Raw genomic sequence first — 23,028 nt, 5'->3', positions numbered from 1 at the left:
GTGTGTAGATATTAGTATTCTAGAGAGAAATCATGTTTACAGCAGGTTGGTGATATTAAAATGTGGAATGAAGTAATTATATACAAATCACCAGAAAAATATATAATACAAGAATTTTAACAAGGCAAAACATCAGCATGTTCAATTTGCAATGAAAGAAATATGGGGAGAAAATGCAGAAACCAGACCAAGATGTCCACGCACACATCCTTATTATGGCATTACAAACAATATAACATTATTAAGGATATAAAACTATTCTTTTTACTTCGTTTGATTACCATTTTATTTAACTTTAATACTTGAGTGTTCTATTATTTAGCAAATTAGTCCTTTAAACAACGTTTTAAGCGTAGCTTGTAACACCATAAGTTAGCAGCAGATGTCACTGTTGCATTTGCAAGGCTTCTTCTTCTGTTTGTTTACTTTCATCTACTTCCGTTGTAGTTCCAGATTCAGTACCGATCACTTCTGGACCTCTTATTATCTTCAGTATTATTTGTATTCTTTACGCAGACTCTAAGTCTTTGTATTGACGCGGGTGTCTTAGTTTCTATCAATTGCCGTTGGCTTCTGTTGATGTGTCGGTGACCCCGGCTTTCTGATGCCCCTCGCACCTGCGAACCAGTCCCAGCTGATTCGGTCCAGTCAGAAGGACGATTACTATCAAAGCTTCCTAAGGAACAACGCAAATGAAGCCTTTCAAACGGTTGCAGGTAAGCGAGTCATCTTCATTGAGTAGCATGGCAGTATTACCGCAGGAGTCAGAATCATCAACCCCTGCCATATGCTCACGTTTAACACGAATCACTCTTTATTTTCGTATGAATTATTTTGTGCTTTGCTTAAAGAAATGTATTTCCCTTGTAGATCAATATTAGTTGTGATTGAAAACGTATTGAAATCTTTTTTTTCATCAATATTTTATTCTTTTTATATATATTTAGCAAAAGACAATGAGAACAGACAAAATTCAATGTACACATATAGTAAAACAAAACAAAATACATAATACTAAATACTAATAATAAATAAATAACTATCTTATTTATTGTTGATGATTAACCAAGTTTTACATCTGCAGGATCAAAAAGGTGGTTGGACTGGAGGAAAGAGATTGAGCTCTTGTCAGATGTGGTCTACTACACCCTGACAACGTTCTCAGGTGAGCTGCTGGAGCCCAGGTGACTTAGCGGTGTTTACAATTGTCACTTCTGATGGGTTGTTTGCACTCTCTCTGCCAGGCTACCAAACTCTGGGTGAGGAGTATGTCAACATCATCCAGGTGGACAGTAGTAGGCGCCGGCTCCCTTCCTGGTCCCAGCGAGGTCTCTTCATCCTCTGCCACACCTTCCTTCCATACTTGGTGGACAAGACCCTGGTGTGTCTGGAGAATGAACTGGAGGGAGATCAGGAGCGCTGCAGCAGCGTCAGGCGCAGGCAAGCGGCGTCTGGCTCATGGACATTGGAGTCATGGTTAAGGAGATGCATGCAGAAGGTCGTGGGGTGTTTGTCCGAGCCCCAGAAGAAGGCGTCTCTTCCAGTGGTGTTCGCTCTTCAGCAAGGACTGACACTTCTGCACCGACTGCACGTGGCTTTGTTCTACATTAGTGGCTCCTTCTATCATCTGTCCAAGCGGGCGTCAGGCATTAACTATGTGAGTGAGGCCTTGTCTTTTGACGTGAAGGGAAAAATAGGAAGCGTTTTTTCTTGATATATTCTGCAGGTGCGTGTCATGCCGGTGAGTGCTGATGATGGAAACATCAGGAGCAGCTACAGGCTTTTGGGACTAGTGTCTCTGGTCCAGCTGGTCCTGACATTGGTCCTGCAGCTCAACAACTTCCGACAGAGACAGAGAGCCAGGCAGGAGTGGAAGCTGTACAGGAATCTCACTGCCAGGTGAGACTGACATTTCAACCGCTCCAGCTCCACAAAATGGCGTCAGCGTTTACCGTGCGGTTTTAAACCCTGATTTCAGCGAGCAAGACTCTCACAGCTCCAAGTCCAGAGCTGCCCGCTGCATCCTGTGTCTGGAGGAGAGGAGACACTCCACATCCACTCCCTGTGGCCACCTCTTCTGCTGGGAGTGCATCACAGAGTGGTGCAACACCAAGGTCAAGAAGACTGAAATTGAATTCACATCTTTTCTGACGTATCTCTTAGTGTAGAGCGCCCCCTGTTGTCAGCGAATATGAAAGCGATTTTTTTTATTTTAAACGCTGTAACAGTAAAATAACATTCCAAGTGCATCTCAAACCAGTTACTTGGAAGCATACAGCATGCAACAAAAACAATTTGGGGGGTTAAAAACAAATACAAATAACATAGAAATACATGATATTGCAAGAAATTATTCTATACATTTAATTTAATAATGAGGGGGAAATCAGGTGAATTGTATAATTTTTAGATTTTGTTTTTTTTAGCACTTTTATTTGAAAAAAAAACTTAAAAAAGTAGCACTATTCAAAATTGACAAACGAAACAGTACATTTTTAGCTTTCTCTTTTGAATTATTTGCTTGATACATACCTCATTCCCAAAATTATTTTTTGTGGACAATTAAAAAAAGATAATAATTATTATTAATACATAAAAATGCATTTCCTTCAAATAACTCACTCCATTTGCGCACAAATGTGTGATATTTTTGCCAATATGACGCAGATTACATGAGGTGTTTATAAAAAGGCATGTGTCTGTGGTTTAATATGGGATATACATTTTTCATAGATGGCCGAGGTACTTGAATGACTGAGTTTGTTTCCTCTATGTGTTTGGTGTAGGCCGAGTGTCCACTGTGTCGGGAGAAGTTCCAGCCTCACCGACTTGTCTACCTGAGGAACTACAGATGAGCCGCAATGCTGTTCCCCTCAGCTGCTCTGAGACCAACACACTTGCTGCTCTCCCTCTAAAATATTTTCATATTTAAGCCTCTGTCTTCATTAAGATAGAGGGATTGCATCCGTCCAATACTGGAGGGATCAACAATGCCCCACTACTGGAGTTGGATTTTTTATGAAACTGTGTGAATGTGAAAATGCAGTTGTCTGGTTGAATAAATTCTGTGATTGTACGTGTTGTGTGTGAAGTCATGCTGCATGCAATTTAACCACCAAAAATGATCCTTTGTATCACAGCAACCTGTTTTTTAACATACTTTTTCTTAATGAACATTTCTATTTTACTTTTTTTTATGTGATTTTTATGACGGACACTGAGAAACTATGTCAGCTCAGTTTATTTTTAGCACCGGGGCCGAGCATATCAAAGCGCACAGATTTTGGGTGAAGTGCCAACATTAAAAATTATACATCTGTGTGAATAATTTAACAGAAAGCCATGAAAAGACTTCAACATTCAACAAGGATGAGTTGTACTGCAAGATAAACTAGATCGGGAGAAGACCCAAACTGGGTCTCAGACCTCTTCGTAGTACTAACGTAGAACTATCAGCCACGAAGCGCCAACCCCTGATAGCTACTGAGAACGACCACGTCCACCAAAGGCACACGTCATTTTGGCAACCAGCGGGCAGACAGGCTCTTAGCAAGCGTGAAGCCGTTCTGGGCATTCGTAAGCTTTTAGTGCCGATGCCAGTTGCAGTTCCTGGATGAATTATTTACTTTTCTGGCCTCTGCAGACTGCAACGCAGACAGGGCTGCTGATAGGACTCTGTGTGGGTCGTGTGACTGAGTAGGAGGGACAAGGAACCATGTTAAGCAACATCAAGATCCATCCTGAAGCACTTTATCCAGGCAGGACTGAGTATAAAGACCAATAGCGGTGCACCTCCATCAGCAGCCTCCATGAGCAGTGTAGTCCAGAACCCTTACATCGGACGCACCCCCACCACACGGGTGAGTAGCTGCGATGCTCTTTCATTCTCAAGCGTGTGTTCAGTGACATCGTGAAGATCCTCAATTATCGAATTTATGTTGAAGTTGAAGTGAAGATTCAACACACAAGAAAGACTCATTTATGATCTCACAGTACAGTACTGTAGCTTCAGTCCAGCCAGCAGTGTGATGATACATGAGCAGACAGATTTCCAGGATGTTCCCGAAGTCCATGCTGGAGCTGGAGACCTGCACAATCCCGCAGGTGACTGAAGAAACGCCACACATCATTAGCTTATGGTACGAAAAGGTCCAGAGCCGAGATCACGTTGTTTGCCTGTTAATGTTTCTGTGCTTTCTAATATTAATGTAACTGTCACAATCGGTCCACATCCTTCAGCAAACCAGGGTGGAGAAAAATCTGTTTCCGTCCGTCCAGATGCCCAAGCCGGGGACCAGTGGCTCAGTTCCACCTGGCGGTCGAGATGGCAGCACTGTATGTCGCAGCAGCAGCGTCAGCAGTGGAAGTGGGGGCGCTGGAGGGAAGACTCTGTCCCTTTCCTCGGTCAGTGAGAGCATGCGCAGCGGCCTCAGCAACTTCTTCTCGGAACAAGCTCAGGAGCAGGAAGAGAGGCAGCAACGCAGCAGCCAGCTCGCCGAGTTCCAGCGTCTCAGAGAGGTCCGGGCTGCAGCCCAGCACAAGAACCTGGAGGACTTCCTGAAGATGAACCACGTCTCGCTGAGAGACACCGTGTCATATTCCACCGGGATGATTTACAGGTGATAGTTCGGGTCGAAAGTTCATTCGAAATTCCATTTAATATCATTGTGTTGCATTTTCTTTGTTATAATACAACGGTTTTACATTATGATCCACTTCATTGGCTTTTCCATTTTGTGTGCAACTTTTTTAATGCATTTTTCCCCCATTTTTTGTTTTTTTCAGTATGTTTCTTTTGCTGCTTTTGATAGAATATTGAGTGTAAATGTAAAATGAGCTGCAGTCAAATGAGTAACAGATCCAGTGTTTTTTAAAAGACACCAAAACAAGTCTTAAATACATGCAAGAATACCGCGATAACTGCTCACTTGCTTTCATTTTTTGCTTACAGAAACCTGGGGAAATCAGGCCTGAGAGTTTCCTGTCTTGGTTTAGGTGAGTGTCAAAGTTCCACCTCTATATGGCAACACAGGAAGAAGGTGACGTCCATATGAGAGGCTGTAGTGTCTCACATGCACGTCTCTGCACTGGAGGAGCATAGACGGAGAGGAGGATGACTGGTTAATTGTTTTCACTTTTGTTTTTGTGCTCGGTGCAGGTACATGGGTCACATTCGGAGGACAGATAACTGATGAGGTAGGAAAGAGATGCCCAAAAAGAGCAAACCTTTCAATGATAAAAACAGATTCTTGAAACGTAATTGAGATTTAACCTTGGGTCAAGGTGGCTGAGCAGCTGGTGACGCTTGCATACGAGAGTGGAATCAACCTTTTCGACACGGCTGAAGTGTACAGTGCCGGGATGTAAGTCAAAGCTTACTTACGGGAGAGCTCCTCGACATGCCTTTCACTGGGCCTCGGCCTCCTTTCAGCTCAGCTGCTGGTGACATCTCACAGGTTGTTGTCTGGAACATTTCAACACTTGTAGTTAGCGCTTAGAAGAGTCAAATGAAAAAAACACGACAAAAGTATAATTGGTGAGAGCAAAGACTAGCAAAGTAGCAATAAATATTTTTGTTACATCCTTTGAATTCTGTTTTCAAGTGCCACTGACCTCCATACAACATTTCTGTAGCCTTACGTCAAATATCATAAACAAAACTGCCTATAACAAAGTTATTGTAACAGTAAAACAAATATATATCTTTAAGAACACCATTTCCCCAAACTGTATAATCATACCATGACTCTCTAATACAATTATTTGTTTGTATTACTCGAGAATTAAGCCAGCGTAAAAACGAAGTCAATATGCGCGGGAAGAAGTGGAACTCCAGTCAAAAGGTCGAGCGTTTTTTGCACTATTCACCAAAACTCGTGTAAAACAGCTCGAAAATCTAATTAAAAAGACAAACCTTTAATCTTGTAACGTAACGAAAAATTCGGGAATCTTCTACAGGTTTCGCCTCACCTGACAAGCGCTGTACCTTGATGAAGGTTTGCGATGCTAATAGTGTCCGTCGCGACAACTGACCCGCGCATGCGCACAAGAATCAATGTGATTTTATAATAAATCACCTTTTATTTCATTTTATTAATGCGATATGATTTAATGGTTGAATCCCAAAATTAATTATACTTCTAATACTTTGCGGAAGACAAAACGCACTTTGTTTCAAAGCATATTATTGCTTAAATACAACATTATTATTATTACTATTATTATTATTATTATTATTATTATTGTTGTTGTTTGTATTTTTTATGTGAACCTTTTCCGTGTTTGCAGTCCATAAATAAATTGAAATATTCTTGACTATAGCTGGCCTCTTTGTGAGCTGCAGTGTCGTCACCTATATTTTTCATTTTTAATTATTCTCAGAGCTCATTTAATTGAAGTTTGAATAATTTAATAATTTTATGGAATCACGTACAAAAAAAGAATCGACAATTTTGTTGACTCTGGGAATGTGGTCTATAAACGTGCATATATTTTCGATTCACCTTGGTCGGACTGAGCGGAATCATGATAAATATATTATTAAAAATAGCATCCTTTCTTTGCAGGGCAGAAGTGGTCTTGGGAAGAATCATCAAGAAGAAAGCGTGGAGGTAATATTTTCACATACTGTACAATCATTATTGGAATATATAAATGTGAAATTTTATTATAATACACAAACATGATGATGACCATGGGTTCTTCCTGCAGACGCTCTAGTTTAGTCATCACCACCAAAGTCTTCTGGGGGGGAAAGTAAGTCGAGTTAATTTTTTACTTCCTTCAATTAAACATTTAGCTGTTTTGAATTTTCTTAAGGTTGTATTTGAATTATGAATCACGCTTTAATATAATATGAGGACTGTCTTTTACTGAGGTCTGGACAGATCAGATGTGTACACATGATAAAGTTGTGCGTCTCTGCGGGGAAGTGGTGAAACATGCATGTCATCGCATCATAAATGTGTCTCCCCAGGGCTGAGATGGAGAGAGGACTGTCCAGGAAACATATCATAGAAGGTCTGAGAGCTTCACTGGAGAGGCTTCAGCTGGACTACGTGGACGTGGTTTTTGCAAACCGACCAGATCCCAACACGCCTGTAGAAGGTTGGGGTCACAGGCTGGTCTTCCTCTGTGGTCTTCTTCATCTCCTCTGTGTTGAAAATTGTTGGTTAACTTCTTGCTAGAGACGGTCCGGGCAATGACTCACGTGATCAACCAGGGCATGGCCATGTACTGGGGGACGTCCCGCTGGAGCTCCATGGAGATCATGGTGAGGCCCATCATACCTGCTGATATTAAGTCAGCTTCACATGGATCTCTCTTCTGGTCCAGGAGGCTTATTCAGTCGCACGGCAGTTCAACCAGGTCCCACCCATCTGCGAGCAGGCCGAGTACCACATGTTTCAGAGAGAGAAGGTTGAAGTTCAGCTCCCCGAACTTTACCACAAGATAGGTCAGGACATACTCTGACAGTCTTGAAAGGCAAATAACAATCTCTCTTGCATATGGAGGTGTCGGAGCCATGACCTGGTCTCCACTGGCCTGTGGCATCATCTCAGGGAAGTACGACAGCGGGATCCCACCTAACTCACGAGCGTCTCTGAAGGTAACAGGTAGTTTTGTGCCTCTTGCATCGAAAAAAGTGAAAATAAATTAGATTTAAACAATTTTCTGTGTTCAATCTATGAGGTAAAAATAGATTGTGAATATGAGTCATAACTTGTGAAGCCATTATCTATTTGCAGCACATTGAAAATAAATTCTGAGACACCAGGACACTGATGATAAGGTGAAAATCAGGAGGATTTTTTAGATGATTTCTTATGAACTATTTCTTATGAGTTGACCAGTTGGATGGTCACAGTTAAGATCCCACTTTTTGTGCAATTCCATCTTTTATTTTTGGTTTGTGGGGGTCATTTTATGGTCACCCACTTTTAAGTTATGACCTGCATTGCACGATACTTACCGCCGCAGGGTTACGAGTGGCTGAAGGAGCAGATCATGAGCGAGGAGGGTCACCGGCAGCAGATCAAGCTAAAAGAGCTGCAGGCCGTCGCTGACCGACTGGGCTGCACTCTTCCCCAACTGGCTGTCGGTGAGAAACTGCCGTCCCTGTCAGTCGACGTGAGGCCATGTTAGCTCCTCAGGAGCCACCACGTTCCCACCTGTCTCTCTCTCTCGATGGTGTGGGCCTTGCAGCCTGGTGTTTGAAGAATGAGGGCGTCAGCTCGGTTCTGCTCGGAGCCTCCAGAGTGGAGCAGCTGATGGAAAACATCCGCGCAGTTCAGGTCAGTGACTCCCCACTGATATGAAGATAAGTCAAGTCAAAGAGCTCCAGCTGAACACGTCTCTCTCTCTCTCTCTCTTCAAAGATTCTTCCTAAGCTAACTTCCTCCATCATCTCTGACATGGACACCATCATGGGACACAAACTGTTCACCAAGAGGACCTGACCCACTTGACTGACCTTTGACCTTTGGCACTGCCCACAGCAAAGCATTTGGTTTACAACAGCGCTGCCAGGGGTGACGTCTTGTTTCGAATTTTAAATGAGCTCACAAGTTTGCGCTCGATCATTAACCGGATGAATGAAAACCTGCCCAACGGTTTAAAATAAGAAGTTAGGTACACAACACAGACACGTATAATCATGTACTTGATACTGGAACACAGGGGTGTAATTATTAATGACTATTTCAGTCACAATCTACCTGGATTGCTTGAACTTTTGCCACACTGAATGGTTCATTAGAGCCATTCTCTACTGTGTTGCCAAAACCACACAAGTCACCTGTAATAAGCTTCAAGTTTGCTGTAAAAGACATACTTTTCTGACTTTGTAAAGTTTATATTTCACCAATGTATTTTGTCTTTGTCTACTTTTCTAGAGGAATAAAGCTGATCTCAAACCCGAGTTGTCCCAGCATCACCCCTCCTGAACACATGTAGTCAGGTATATTATTTATTACAGTCATTTCAAATAAAAGCCAAAGAAAGACATCACTATTCATAATAAATGAGTGAGCACGTGAAGGGGGGCAGTCACACTCCTGCGCAAACACCAGATCCTAACCGTGGATAAAACAGTGACACATCCAGTAATAAAAAGGATTTAAAACAACGTGAGTCTACTACCGTCCGAAGTCTAGGACATACACATTTGCTCGTTGGATGAAACCATCGGTAACGTACCCAAAACGAAAATGACAAAGCAGTCAAACTGTTAGACTCATCTCCCACTGGGAGAAACTAGTCAGCACACGAACTGACGTTTAAAAAAAAAAAAAGATCAGATCCGGAACACCGGCCATACGTCAGACGACAGTTAGAGGTCCAGAAAGTTTTCACTCGGGCACTATTTTGCATTTGGGTTGAACACTTGAACGCAAGTCATTTGAATTGTTGCAGTATTGAATGATGAGGCAGAAGGAGCCGTGGAGACCGTCTCAGCTGCGATTGCTGACGACATATTCCCTAACGTCCTTCAATGACAATGAGACCTGCTCACATTGGTTGACACTTTTTAAACACACTGAGAGAAACCTGCTGCAACACTTGAACCTCCTTCAACAACCTACAGTTCTGCTCCGGCCTTGATTCAGATTTTATATTGCAACAATGCAAACAAATTGAGTCCCACGACATGTTGACTCCCGAACCAGGAGTCCAGGCAGAAGTCAGCTGTGTCCACAGAACAGTTTTGCAGCAGCCTCCTGAAGGCTGTGAAAACATCAGCGTAACACTTGGGGGGGGGGGCTTCTTCAGTCTGAAGCTGCAGACTTGTAGAGGACAAATTGATTCTTTTTCTTTTTGGTTTAATACTATATCAAAGTCAGCCAGGGGCATTGTACTTTCAACTGTCATGTTCTGTGGACACAGACCTGGCAGCCGGTGCATATGATCCAGTCAGCTTCCCTAAAGAGGCCACAGAATATAGAGACAAATTGATTTGAATGCAAATGGAATCTGACAGAGGTCGGACATGTTCTTACAACCTCTTTTTTGGTCCCAGCAGCGTATAGTTTTGACTGTTTGGCGGCATTAGCGTCATGAACATCATCGCTTGCAATTCCCCAGCATGATCACAAAACAGTCCGATACGTCGGCGTGATTTGTTGAGCTGTGCTTCACAGCAGCAGTGGAGGGACTTGTTTGGAGATGCTGAATCAATCAAATCATACTGACGTCATAACATTCTCTGGCCCCTTTAGTGTGTAGAACTTGGTCATCCTCGCAGAAAACAATCAGCTTCATATGGAAAACTAACCACCAGCCAAGCGTGGCGACTGTGGCTCCCAGTCTCTCGGCATGCTACACATCATGTCACCACCTGATGTCCTCGGGCCGCACTCCTGAAGGAGTCACAGTCTCGTACGTGGAAGATAGCGTCTGTGTCAGGCACGCAACCTCATCCTTCTCTTCCTGTGCTCAGGTGTGTTTACGATACACAGTCTTTGTTGCTTCCCGATGTTCCTCCGCTATTGACCAAATTCCGGAGCAGTCTGCGGCGTCCTGCCTGATAGTCCTCTTCGTCTACATTGACCAGGAGCTTGATGGCCTCGTGGCCCACCGCCTGCTTTAGGGAATCCGTGATGAAAACCCCCTTGAGGGCCTCTAGCAGGGACCCATTGATGTAGTCTCTCCAGAAAGCGTCCAGATAGGTAAGCTCAGAGAATTTGATGTCACAGATGATGGAGCCCAGGTCCCGTGATTTCAGGATGGTGTTGGCCTGGTTGAAGCGCTCAAACTGTCGCTCCACTGCTTCCTGCTTGTTAGAGAAGACGTTGCCTTGCAGTGCTGATTCATGCTGGCAGTACTCAGCACGCACCCGGAGGCGAATATCTGTGGATGGAGAGTCACTGATGAGATTGTGGCCACTTTAAATGCTACACTAGTATTGAAACCTCCTGCATCCAAAACACTGGCTCAGACTGAAACATTAGACAAACAACTTCTGCTGATTTAGAAAAAAACGTGTCAACTCACATCATGAAATTGTCAGCCTTTTTGATGTTATTCTTTGTTTTCATTTTTGTTTAGTGTCAAGCCAACATGTTCCTCAGTTAAAAAGTTAAAAGCAATAAAGAAAAGAACGAGATGTTTTTGTTTTTACCACACGTCTGTTTCTCTCTGCAGTCAGCTGAGGAGTGGCTTCTCTTGCGTCTGCGGTTGGATACATGGGGAGCCGGTTTTGTTCTGGACGGGCCGACGTGGTGTCCTGCTGGGGAGCAGCAGATGACGGACTGTGGACCTGTATGGTTTAAGTGTTTAGTGCCAAGCGTCACGTAAATAACTCTCCTGTGGCCACCTGAACTTACTCGTGCGTCTGTGAGGGACAGTGTCTCTGCTCTGGGACTCGCCTCTCGGGGATATGTAGCGAACAGACGTCTCCTCCAGATACTTGTCCACAGGGTCCGGGCACACTGAGACACAGTGTGTGACTGTTAATGCATGGTGTTGCACTACATGCAACAGTGAAATCAACTTTTCTGACATTTTAACGCTCAACAGTCCTTCAACATGTTCCTGATAATTTCTTCACCAAAGTAGCTCTGATGGCTTCATAAATAAAGGCGAAAATGGGTCGTAATGAAACGCAATAATAGTGGCAAACACTGAATTATCGAATGACATTCATAACATCCCAGTACACAGTTTTGTGGTACACAAATTTGAGCTGAACTCTTGAGAGGTTTTATTTATGAGTAGTGAAGTATGATGTTGCTTAGCATTCTAATCATTTGAGGTGCAGTCAGCATAAACCTATTGCTGCTCGTCCCATGGTACGGGACATGCCCTACGCTGCAAAAACACAAAAGACCAAATCAGTCTGAAAATGTTGTTGTATAGAGGAAAATGGATGACACTGAGTACTTTTACATTTAGAGCGCTCTGTATGCAAATTTGGATTTGAAGTTCATTTGTTCAATTTTATAATACCACGAACATCTTTCTTTTAATTAAAGAATTAAAAAAGCTTTCTCCTCCACTGTTTCAGTACAGCTCAATTCAAGTGAAATGAAAACTCAATATACATATCTAATGGTTCAGATTTTTCCAAAAGTGATAGACACTCACCAGCTTGTCGTTTCCTGAAGGTGACGTAAGGCAGAAGGTCATGGCGAGTGATGATTCTCAAAAGCTGCAGCACGTGCCGAAAGTTGGTCTCATCACATCGACCCTGGCGTTCAAGTGCTAGCAAGAAATCCCTTCCACTTCGGATGGCGCCACGCTCGTACTCATCAATCACATCCACGAACAGAAAGGAGAGGACTCGAACATCCCGGTGTGTGAGTTGAGCCCCGACGATGTCAAACATGCGGTGAAGTGAGTACAAGCCATGGGAGGAGTCCACAGCGTCCTCAGGCCAGGGCTCAAAGTCCCTCTCTCTTTTGGAGGTAGGACAGGACATGGTTCTGCTGACCCCTTCGACTCGGGATGTCACAGCACTAGAGCATCCCGGCCTGCCACTCCCCAGTCTATTGTCCAAAGTGGCCGCACCACTCACATTGGAGTCAGGGTGTCCAGCCTGAATGTGGGGCTGTGCCTGGTTAGCAGATGAGTTGTGGCCAATCTGGGGAGGAATAGCAGCGTTGGGAAGCTGAGGCTGCTGAGAGGTCATCTCACGACCCAATGGGACGACGACTCTCAAATCCCACGCACTCCTGTTGATGTCTTCTGCTGAGTGAGAAATGACCCGATGAATACAGATATAGGTTTGTGACAGACAGACAAAAACGGAGCAGACCTTTTATTTTTAGCAGAAAAACAGCTCCTAAAATTAAAAAATACCCATTAGTGCCCCGTCAGAATGAAAAAAAAACATCACTGGTATAATTGATAAAATATTTGCCCAAGTTTCATTTTATTTATGCATAAAATATAATACTAACTCGTCGTTACAACTGTGTCAGTTAAATAACAATTGCCATGAACGACTGCCTACGCAGCTGGTGTAGAACGTTATAACAACAGAGAAAACAATTAACGTCTAGGAAGAATAACATTAGTTATGATTTTAGCTACTCGTCTTATGACATAGCTCCCAACATGGTTCTGGTGGGAGTGAAGTTGGCGTGTAAGTGTGTGTGTGTGTTTGGCAGCTGTGTGTTGTTGTGACCACATTTCGCAACGCAAGCATCCTATGCTAACGCAACTCCCCACGAACATTCCCATCATGTGATTATTTAGTTGATTCAACCTAATTCGTGCTGCTTTTTGACAACATTCCTCACCTCGGCTCTGTTTTATGTCCCCGGCGAGTGTGACACAGTTGAAGTTGCGAGCTAACGTCGGGGTTAGCTTCCAGCGTCTTTTAGCACCAGCGCTTCCGGTGTGTTGTTTTCCTCGACCACACGATGACTCGTCAATATTTATCTTCACACTCTCCGTCTTCGCACCGAGGTCGGCTCGAATAGAAAAAGAAGTCGACTTGCGTCCCCGGTCGCCAGTGGAGAGCGATGGGGAAATTTAGCGAGACATGTCTTATTCTTCAGCTAAAATGAAAGAACTTCCAGTTGAGAGGGAGTTCACTTCCGTGTCAATGCCGCTTCTTCTTCTACTCCTCAAATGGGTGAAAGCGTACATGTCTATGAGTGAAATACCGCCATCTTTCGGAAAGAAACGCATAGACGCTTCCAAAGAAGTCTTTTGTTTTAGAATTAAAAAAAAAGGTTTGTAATTGCTTTAATTTAAAAAGCATATCAGATCAATTAACAGAACAGGACAAATCCAGGTTTTATTTACATCAGTGACGTTATCACCCAGGCAAGAAAGCCAGTTCCATATGTCACGCATTATAGGTGGCCCTCGAAGTGAAGTGTAGGGAGAAAATAATCCAACAAATATCACGTGTTCAGGGCAAATAACTGATGAATCTTATTTTACAATTGATCACTCACAATACATTCCCTTTGAAATTTACGAAAACACAGATTTCATGTTTTCTACAATTGCAGTTCAAAAGAAAGAACACTGCGTATATGATGTGGAACAAAAATGGCGAAAGCCTCTTCAGTTGAAAAGATCTCCGGATATTCTTTTCGAGTTGACAATGTCCTGGAACTTTTCAGTTGCTGGCTCATACTCTTCATTCTTGCTTCTCCCAGGAACCTGTTGGATGAGAAATGATCATGACTTATTTACAAACGACTCCTTCCTGCACAATGAATATAGAATTGATTCTCAATATGACAACATACCTGATTGCACACGGCTTTTCCATAGCGCACAAATGTAGCAAAGTGCTCGCAGTTGAGGAAGAAGAGATTATAACGCAGAGACTCACACTCCAGTGCGTCGCAGCGTTCTCTCATCTCTTCCTCCGTGGAGGCCTTGAAGGCGTGTCGGTTGTTGCTGATCAAGATGTGAGCACCTTTGGGGACGTTCACTTCACCAATCGGCACTTTCCGAATCTTGGTTTCTCCGAGAAGAAGGTCCCCACATAAAGGGAAGACAGTCTGCAGGGTGTTGCGCACGTTCGCCATCAGTTGGCCCTCATCTAAAAACCAGACAGTTTTCCTTAAGTACACAGATAGATGTGGCCCAGACTGATAATAGGCACATTTTTGGACCCAAAAGCTTTGAAATTCAACAGAAGCCAGGCCTCAAGCAGTTTACTGCACTAACTAGCAGTGTACGAAACACTTTATAACGTAACTCAGTATGAACAGGCAATTGTTGTGAACAAATAACTGACCAAATCAAGTGAAAATATTTGTTGTCCTCATCATCATATGCAAACACTTGTATTCCCTTAATTTTACGAGAGCAAATGTTGGATAATAGAGTGTATTAGAGAAGTAGACAGGCTTTATACTCGAGCTCAGCCACATAGAATAGTTTTACTTGCCCATGTCTGTTTTATGTGACGCGCTCCAGAATGAAAACAGGCAACAATATGGATATTCTTTAAATTTAAGTGATTTAGGTTTGAGATTTGAGCTTTTGCTTTCTTCTCTTTACTTGTTTTCTTTCCATTTAGGGATCTTCTTATTAAATAGTTTTGTATTAAACAGACATGATTATTATTTATTACGATGATTCATAAGATCAGGCATGCATTTATTGTAAGTGAAGTCATTTAAGTTTTTCAGTCTATAGTGTATTTTAATGCTATAATCAGCCTTAATAACGACTTATTTTATATCAAAGTTAATTTGCAAAATACATTTGCATTAGTCATTAGTTACCATTACTGGCCACAAGGCGACGCCAAACCGCATTTAGTGGATTCATGAGACGCGGGTTTATTCCAAAACACGAATATTACAAAACAAAACGTAATAAACAGTAAACCTCATGTAAGCATTGATGAAATTAAACGGAAGGTGTTTTATCTGTTGCCTTTGTGACATATTCAAAGCCTGTTTCGCGTCTGCAATCCTCTTTTCGTGTTAAAATATTGACTCTAAATAAAAAAAAAACCAATCCGATTGTTTTGGTCCATCTTCTAGCCCTCTGTAACAATAGTGGAGCACCAGGGCTTTCGAAAACCAACTCTGACTTTTGACCTCTGACAGGTGTCTGAGTACAAGTACCCTTTGTCTTTCACCAGTCACTTTCTGTCACCAGGACTGAAGTCAAGATGGAAATAAAGGAAGGAAGAAAGCAACAACCAGTCACGTGGGTCTGGTCCTGACTAGACTGGAATAATACGAGAGCCTCCCAGCAAGTACCAGCCTGCCTCAGGAAAGCCTCTCCTCTGAGTTGGACCCTGTGCTGCCTCATCCAGTCACAGCTGATGGTTTGCTTCCCTCAAAACGCCTCATATTTTGGTTGGATTTCATTGTTATGAGACTCACCTGCGATGGCAAAGTGGATGACTTCCCCGTCGCCGACGTACACCCCCCAGTGGGAATATCCAATGGGGTAGGAGAATTCTATCAGGTCTCCAAACCTGCCCTCAGCCAGGATCTGCTCCAGCTGAGAAATGAAAAGAGGGTGAGAAGCGGCCGGTGAGTGGACGCACCCTTGCACAGCTCCTCCAGGCCCAGAGCAGGTTTAGCTGCATTACTGCCTCCTTCATGAGTCTCAAGCTGCCACAGTGGTTGAGCTTCCAAACTCCTTTTGAGCTTCTTTGTTTTTAGACACATTTTCCACCACTTTTTTTTTTTCCACAGTTCGCTTCTAAGTGAGTCCGCAGCTTGTGACACATCCAGGAATTCAACAATTTTTTTCCAAGTCAAATGAAGCCTCTATGTTTTAAAATAATGATCACAATAAAATGCTGTGATTTAGAACCATCTGGTGTTTATCTTTATCAAAAAGAGGTGGTGCCAGTTCTGGAAGAGAGGAAAACAATCTTCTTACCTGCTCCTGAAAATTCATGGTCGCTCGGCAGAGTGTGACAGTGTGAATGTTGTGAAGTCGGTTGCCTCGCATGGGCGTGTGTGTGTGAGAGAATCTGGTTTGGACTGTTTTCAAAGCGATTTCGCCTCAAGATCAGTGAAGAATTGCTGAGAGGCAAATCCACTCACGTGCGTGGTTCCAGAGAGCACGACAAGATCGTATTGAAAATAATCTTTATTGTGCACTTTTATTCACAAATACTCATCCGGACGGGGTTGAACCTCGCAGCACAGCGTCGGGACACTTTTACTCAACACCTTTCATGAACTCCAAGAACTCTGAAAAGGACGACTCAGATCAGAATCTCCTGGCTCCACTGAATCTGCACTTCCCTACCGTCATAGTCGATCTTCCCGTCGTTGTTCTTGTCTCCGTCCTTCATCAGCTCCTCGATGTCGTCCTCAGTGATGGACTCGCCGGTGGACTCCAGCATGGCCTTCAGCTCCTCAAGATCAATGTAGCCGTCCCCATTCCTCAACAGAACATCATCCATTTTACTTTTTAAACTGACGTTTCAGTTGAAAAAAAAAACACAACCTACTTGTCAAACATTCGGAATAGTTCCGCCAGTTCCTCCTCTGACTTCCCTTTGCTCTCCTCCTTCATGCAGCGCACCATCATCACCAGGAACTCATCGAAGTCCACCGTGCCGCTGCCTGCCCACACGCAACACGTCACACACATCGACCCGACAGCAGAGCTGGAGACACACCATCTTCATCCACTTCGTCGATCATCTCCTGCAGCTCCTCAGGCGTGGGGTTCTGACCCAGCATCCTCATCACCTTCCCCAGCTCCTTGGTGCTGATGCAGCCGTCCTCCGCATCCTGGATGAAGATGTCGAACGCAGCCTTGAACTCTGTCCCAAACAGAGGAATAGATATGGACTTCACCAAGGTCAAACTAAGCCACACTTTGGTGTTTCCTCTGAAGCAGGCACTTCACTTCAGTGAGTTATTTGGAAGAAGACCTGACTCTCTTCCATCTCTGCCCGCTCGTGACCGACTCTCACCCAGCAGTCGTCCGTGACTTTGCCGGAACTTGGACCAGATCTCGGGGCATGCCTCCAGGCTGCCGGCGGCTTTACCCCGGAGCAAGTGGAAATTCTCCTGAGTCCGTTTTAACTCTGACAGGTGCCTCACTTCTCTGATTCCAACACCCGGGAGAGTGATAAACTGTTGCTGCTGACCCGACCCAGAGGGGCGCCCAAAATACTTAAATGGGAACTCTCATTTTTCTTGCTCTGCAGCAAATGTTTTCCATATTTTAAACCCACAATAGAGGAAAACAGCAACAAACTTGTTCCCCAAACTCCCAGAGATTCAGTGCGTTCAGCGCTCAGGGACAATATGCTACACTTTCACAAAGTATTTGAGGAAATATGAGGATATAGGGGCAGAATGAGAGCGGATGCAGCGTAACATCAGGAGTTATGACAAACATTGGGAGCAGGTGATGTTCTCCTGTGTTTCCTCACCATTTTTCTGCTCCTCAGTCAGGTTCTCCACCTGAGGGAGAAGAAAACAAACATGCCTGATGATGGGTCTTCGTCCCAGCTGAGAACATGACTGAAGTGTGGCGTCCTCTCTTACTATTCTGGTCGTGTGTGTTGACTGGACTGATTGTTATGGAGGGGTTACGGAGTGAAGAGGGGAGGGAGCTGATGTGTTAGTAAGAGCTATCAGCTGTCTGCTGTCTGTCCGTCTTTGTTCTATTGTCATCAACTGTGGCTATTTTTAGACATATTAAACATGCGCTGACGGCTAAGTCTCAGTCAGTTGCCATCTTTTATTATTCCTCTCCAAACTTTTATGAGTCAAACTTATTCCAAAAAAACAGACATGGATGTTCGATGAGAGACGATGACAAATAACCCCGACAAATGAGGTCAATATAACACATAAAAAGAAGGAACGCAAAGGTGTTATAACACGTTAATAACCTCGTGCGCACGCGCGTCCCAGTACTCACCGCGGCTTTATAAACATCATCCATGGCTGCAGTAGTCTTCCTGCCGGTGGCGTCTCGCTGCACTGGACACTGGACTGACAAAGACTGGCAGCAACCGCGGCCTCAGCCTTTAGAGATACCAAACACTAAAACCATCCCACAATGTGCGAGAGCCGCATAGGGAGGGAGTGACGGCCGGCTAAAAAAAGCAAACAAGAGAAGCTCCCAACAATAGCCGAGACTCACCTCCGATACAGACATATTTAGAAATGACCTCAAGGGGGTTCTAATGATGATCCACTCCTGCACTTGGAAGGTCATTTTAAACAATCATTTTTGACCGTTGTACTCATGAAAACAGCCTGTTTTAGTGACTAGACCTCCAGTTTATTACTCACATTAACCATCCATTAGCTTTATAGATAATCTGCTCAAATAATTAATGGCCATTAAATGTATAAAGTCTATAAAATCAGTGTATTTTCCTCATATTTTGTACTAATTCTCACGCTTTTCTGTCCATCTTGTTTCACCGTAAGAGACAAGTGATACACTGAACTGGCATTTTAGACTTTTTCTCTCAGTGTGAAGAAACCCTCTGAAATTCATTTAAAATGGAATAACATTGAACCCTTTAACAGTTGGAGTTGAATTGTGATCATTCAAGACGACAAATGCTTTGGATCCCAGTTGTTTCAAGCTATTCCCGGCTTCACCTCCAAAACACATTCTCCTTTCCTAAATCTCATGGTGCGTTTCAGCATCACTGAGCTTTCAGTTTTACGTTGGACTTGACCCCATCTACCACACAGTACATGTGAGACCCTACAGATCAATCTGAAATGAAAAGCAGCTGAGCAGTCGTGACTGTGGCCTGGAGGCGAGGCAGCCATTTTCCAGTTACCGTCCTGCCAACAATTGGGGTCAAGAATACTTGCCAGGTCACTCATATTCATTTCGTAGTCAACAACAGCCGTCAATGATTGTGTCATTTAAAGGGCCAGACATGAGGAAACTGTCTGAGTCCAGGCACGTTCCAGCCCATGATATTAGTCAAATATAAGTTTATTTTTTTTAAGTTTTATTTTTTTAAGTTTAGAGTTCTCTGTCCTTGACCAGAAATAGCAGGAGGAGGGGGCGCCGGCACTACCCAGGATGCCCCGGCAGCACCTGTTAATGCACGGCAGCTGGAGAATAAGCGGCGGGGTCAAAGGTCAAACCTCCGTGGAGCGATCAGGAATCATTACGCTAATCTCACGCAATGACTTGGTGCAGGTCAGGGCACTCGGGTGTGATGTCGTCACCGTCTTCAGTCAGTCACCATCATCACACAGGAGCGAAGGACTCTCTTACTATTCTGTTTAATAAACCAACACTGCATTAAACATGTCATGCTCTTTGTTTGCTGAAAGCTCTGCTGGTGTTTATTCTCTGACAGTTTCCACCACTCAGATAGAAAGCAGACCCAAACCTGCAGCGTTTTTCATCCATGGTCGCCTTCTGTTTCTGAACAAAACAACTAAGAGCAGTGAAGTTAGCAGCTCTCAAGCCCTGCAGCTTCACGTCTTCTTCTGCACTCTTGTTTCAAGCATCATATGAGAGCAGAAAATCCTCTGTGCTTGGATGGTACCATATTTTCAGGAACGATTTTGACGCCCAGTCACTTCCTCAAACAGTAAATAGGTTTGATTGGTTGAGTATAAACAGCTGCTTCAGGGGTAGCACCTGGTCACGGGGTCATCGGGTCCTGGGACAGGCTGATCATCTCGCCTGCCAGTTCCCTGCTAAGGCTGAATACACAGTGAAAGCTATTGCTCTAGTCCATGATGAAACTGTGTTTGCTAGAGAGAGGGGGAAAACACTCTCATGAGTCCATCCTGCGTCAGTTACCGCTGGTCCGGCCCGCTCGGGCCGTTGGCCGCTCTGTTCTGGATCACTGAGTGGATCTTTCTCAAGTTCTGTCGCACTCTCACGAACTCCATCAGGTGGACGTCCTCTTGGACCCGTTCTTCATCCTGCTTCTCCTTCTGGCGAGGAAAATGAAAAACCAGCGTCTACACCGTTCTCTGTTTCTGTGAGCGCCCCCTAGTGTTTGGAGAGGAGCACGCGTGTCTTCTCACCTCCAGGAGTTTCTGCTGCCGTCGGATGAGCTCGTCCTCCAGAGGGGTCCGGGTCTCTTCCTCCTCCTCTCGATCACTCTGCACCCGCCTCCTCCTCTCCAGCACCTGCTGAAGTTCTGTTCTGCTGCTGAGCGCCAGACCTCTGAGCCCATAGTGGAGAGCGGCGGAGCTCATGTTAAACACCGCGATACACAGGAGGAGAGCAAAGCTCAAGAGACAACAAGAGTGATTTAGTTGTGCTTTCGATGACTATTAAAAGAGGCTCTGGAGGTGGAGCTGAAGAGGATATTCAAGTGTAAATATTTGGAAAGAGGTCAAACAGAAAAGACGAAGCAGGTCACACTCAGATGTTCTGTATGTTTCACAGGAATTCCAAGAATTTCACAGGGAGGAAGCAGAAGATTTGAAACATGAGTGGCTAGGAGCGACTAGGAGAAATGTAATTTATAAATAAATATTTGCACTTTTATTAGCATGCATATCTTCCGATTTATTATTTGATTTATTTACTTATGGAAAACAAAATACTTCACTTGTAAAAGTTTGAATATCAATGTAGTTAGACTCCAGATTTTGGCTGAATATTTATTTACATTACACGTGAATTACATTTGAGATATAGTTGGTTTTATTACTTATTTTGTTTGTACAAAACAACTTTCAGAGTGAATTTAAAATTAATGTAAAAACTAGTACTAGGACTAGTTTTATTTCAGAAAATATATTATATTTTATAATAATATATTATATTAAATTATACAGTATAATATATTTTAATATATTATACTGTATAATTTAATGCTGCTAATTAAAGGTAATTTATAAATACATATTTGCACTTTTATTTGCATTTATATTTTCTGATTTATTATTTTATTGATTTACTTATGGAAAACAAAATACATATAAAATAAATTGACTTGTAAGGGTTTTAATATCGATGTCATTAGACTCTAAATATTTTTAAGTTAAGTTTGTTTTTTTTACGTTACACTTGAATTTTACATTTGAGATATAGTTGGTTTTACTCCTTTTTTTGTTTGTGCAAAACAACATTCAGAGTGAATTCAAAATTAATGTAAAAAAAAAATCTATAAAAAGATTTTAAAAAAAGTAGTTGTAGTCGTTTAGGAAAATATATTATATTTTATATCAATATATTATATTATACAGTATTATATATTGATATATATTATACTGTATGATATATTAATATATTATATTGCTAATTAAAAATGCATACACAGAGCAAAAAATTAATGTAAAAAAAAGGTCATTTTCTAAATGATTTAAGAGTTGAAAATCAAAAGCTAAGGGGGCTTCTGGATTAGTTTTTTTTTGCCCAATATATTGCTCCAAAGCTAGCAACGGTTGATGTGAGACCAGAAGAAAGATGAACAGACTTGCACTGGACATTCCTTTAAAACCTTCTAAATCTCATCACTTGAGACGGTGGCTGGGTTTGAGTCAATGTTTGGGTGAAGCACGTGTGATTCCCTCTATCAGCCACTTCCTTCGCTGCCCACCGAACTGCCCAGGGTTGTGGTCGTGCTCCAGTGTGAGCTCTCCTGCTTGGTGGTGTCACGTTCCAGTTCAGGCCCCCGGCGGCCCACAGGACCGGCAGCATGGGGAGGCGGTGTTTGATTCCAGGTGAGACTGAAAGAGCCTCATGTTTTCTTAATGCAGCCCGCTTTTACTAGAGAAGCCGCGGGTTAGAAACCCGGGCTGGACGGGGGCAAGGTGAGCGGAGGCCGCTGCATTGGATAACCAAGTTCCTCCACCAGAAACAAAGAAATAATGAGCCACCACAGGAAGCTCTGCACAGCGGCGTGGGGCCGTCCGTCGACTCTCGCTAATGCATCTGCATTTAGCTTCCGACAAACACGGCGCTTCTCTTTCATCCCTCAAACCTGAGTTGAGCAAGCTCGCGCCCCTCCTGATTTAAAGCAACACCTGTGTGGTGCTTACCTCTTGTGCGCCAACAGCAGCTCCTTGTGGAGCTCATTGTGAGTCCTGGATGTCTTGGGTGTGGTCAGCTGACCCGAGGCTGCTTCGGTGCTCACGCCATTGTCTGACTCAAAACAAGGGTCAAAATAATTCCCAATAGATAAGATTAAACCTGTGACACGATCGCTGGGGGGGGCAGAGGTCACACCCACCTCGCTGATGACTGACAGCGCTGCTCTTCACCCGGCCTCTGGATGCCATCTGGATCTGTGAGTGTGGGCGACTGCTGTAGAGGAACCAGACATTAAGTCCACTGTTTTTAAAAATGGAGCAACAAAGAAACTGTGTTTAACCTGGTTTCATCTTAATCTTAAATTCTGAGCTTCATGTCATGTTCATCCCAAATTGTTCGACATGAATCTACACCTCAAATGGAAAATGTTTTCAGTTTTCACGAGGGTCCCACCGCTGAGGAGAAGAGAGCGATTGAAATCAGAGATGACGGAGATACAGTAGCGTGAAACACAGGAAGCACAAGTCCATTATTCATGATGGAGCAGCGGCAGAAAAGCGAAGGAATCCGCATTGACGGACACAGATTGGCCACAAATTCTCGGCCCTCCTGTCAGATGGAGGAGGAGGAAGAGAAGGCAGA

General features: G+C 43.5%; 7 protein-coding genes across 9 annotated transcripts in view; 2 read left to right on the top strand and 5 right to left on the bottom strand.

Annotated features, from left to right (window-relative positions):
- plch2a (phospholipase C, eta 2a) overlaps window positions 1-6,026 on the bottom strand; it is a 97,433-nt gene extending 91,407 nt beyond the window's left edge. Inside the window, exons 1-2 of one of the 2 annotated variants that reach the window (XM_053849253.1) lie at window positions 5,971-6,026; window positions 5,384-5,464 (exon numbers count right to left, since the gene is read on the bottom strand). The gene's annotated coding sequence lies outside the window, so the exon portion shown is untranslated. Of the gene's footprint in view, window positions 1-5,383; window positions 5,465-5,613; window positions 5,656-5,970 lie in introns of those variants that run through there. The other variant, XM_053849254.1, reaches the window with a different exon arrangement.
- pex10 (peroxisomal biogenesis factor 10) lies at window positions 436-3,132 on the top strand. The gene is made up of 6 exons (XM_053849272.1): window positions 436-716; window positions 1,085-1,165; window positions 1,245-1,657; window positions 1,727-1,899; window positions 1,979-2,114; window positions 2,787-3,132. The coding sequence occupies exons 1-6, from the start codon at window positions 605-607 to the stop codon at window positions 2,853-2,855; spliced, it is 984 nt and encodes a 327-aa protein (XP_053705247.1). The 5' UTR covers window positions 436-604; the 3' UTR covers window positions 2,856-3,132.
- Window positions 3,588-8,914, top strand: LOC128749549 (voltage-gated potassium channel subunit beta-2-like). The gene is made up of 14 exons (XM_053849268.1): window positions 3,588-3,860; window positions 4,279-4,619; window positions 4,952-4,995; window positions 5,159-5,196; window positions 5,284-5,363; window positions 6,567-6,611; window positions 6,712-6,756; window positions 6,977-7,107; window positions 7,188-7,273; window positions 7,336-7,456; window positions 7,515-7,609; window positions 7,981-8,101; window positions 8,206-8,294; window positions 8,379-8,914. Exons 1-14 carry the CDS (start codon window positions 3,810-3,812, stop codon window positions 8,457-8,459), a joined length of 1,368 nt encoding a protein of 455 aa, XP_053705243.1. The 5' UTR covers window positions 3,588-3,809; the 3' UTR covers window positions 8,460-8,914.
- Window positions 8,915-8,935: 21 nt separating this feature from the next.
- On the bottom strand, window positions 8,936-13,538 carry dedd (death effector domain containing). 2 transcript variants are annotated; one of them, XM_053849271.1, is made up of 5 exons: window positions 13,242-13,538; window positions 12,085-12,687; window positions 11,325-11,429; window positions 11,120-11,257; window positions 8,936-10,848 (listed from the first exon to the last, which is right to left on the bottom strand). In XM_053849271.1, exons 2-5 carry the CDS (start codon window positions 12,626-12,628, stop codon window positions 10,445-10,447), a joined length of 1,191 nt encoding a protein of 396 aa, XP_053705246.1. In that variant the 5' UTR covers window positions 12,629-12,687; window positions 13,242-13,538; the 3' UTR covers window positions 8,936-10,444. The 2 variants fall into 2 exon arrangements, with proteins under 2 accessions (XP_053705246.1, XP_053705245.1); XM_053849270.1 differs by having other exon boundaries at window positions 12,085-12,684.
- Window positions 13,539-13,718: 180 nt separating this feature from the next.
- On the bottom strand, window positions 13,719-16,382 carry si:ch211-229n2.7 (uncharacterized protein LOC100002243 homolog). Its single transcript, XM_053849273.1, has 4 exons — window positions 16,318-16,382; window positions 15,810-15,930; window positions 14,208-14,506; window positions 13,719-14,118 (listed from the first exon to the last, which is right to left on the bottom strand). Exons 1-4 carry the CDS (start codon window positions 16,333-16,335, stop codon window positions 14,020-14,022), a joined length of 537 nt encoding a protein of 178 aa, XP_053705248.1. The 5' UTR covers window positions 16,336-16,382; the 3' UTR covers window positions 13,719-14,019.
- A 134-nt stretch (window positions 16,383-16,516) lies between these two features.
- Window positions 16,517-18,445, bottom strand: LOC128749553 (troponin C, slow skeletal and cardiac muscles-like). The gene is made up of 6 exons (XM_053849274.1): window positions 18,328-18,445; window positions 17,834-17,864; window positions 17,069-17,215; window positions 16,898-17,012; window positions 16,693-16,829; window positions 16,517-16,634 (listed from the first exon to the last, which is right to left on the bottom strand). Exons 1-6 carry the CDS (start codon window positions 18,349-18,351, stop codon window positions 16,603-16,605), a joined length of 486 nt encoding a protein of 161 aa, XP_053705249.1. The 5' UTR covers window positions 18,352-18,445; the 3' UTR covers window positions 16,517-16,602.
- A 1,352-nt stretch (window positions 18,446-19,797) lies between these two features.
- LOC128749554 (actin-associated protein FAM107A-like) lies at window positions 19,798-20,646 on the bottom strand. The gene is made up of 2 exons (XM_053849275.1): window positions 20,427-20,646; window positions 19,798-20,333 (listed from the first exon to the last, which is right to left on the bottom strand). Exons 1-2 carry the CDS (start codon window positions 20,598-20,600, stop codon window positions 20,193-20,195), a joined length of 315 nt encoding a protein of 104 aa, XP_053705250.1. The 5' UTR covers window positions 20,601-20,646; the 3' UTR covers window positions 19,798-20,192.
- Between the last annotated feature and the right edge of the window lie 2,382 nt (window positions 20,647-23,028).

The sequence above is a fragment of the Synchiropus splendidus genome, chromosome 18 (assembly GCF_027744825.2).
Source record: "Synchiropus splendidus isolate RoL2022-P1 chromosome 18, RoL_Sspl_1.0, whole genome shotgun sequence".
Classification (NCBI taxonomy): Eukaryota; Metazoa; Chordata; class Actinopteri; order Syngnathiformes; family Callionymidae; genus Synchiropus; species Synchiropus splendidus.
The sequence above is the reverse complement of the archived record's forward strand: the minus strand, read 5'-3'. Positions and strand labels throughout refer to the sequence as shown.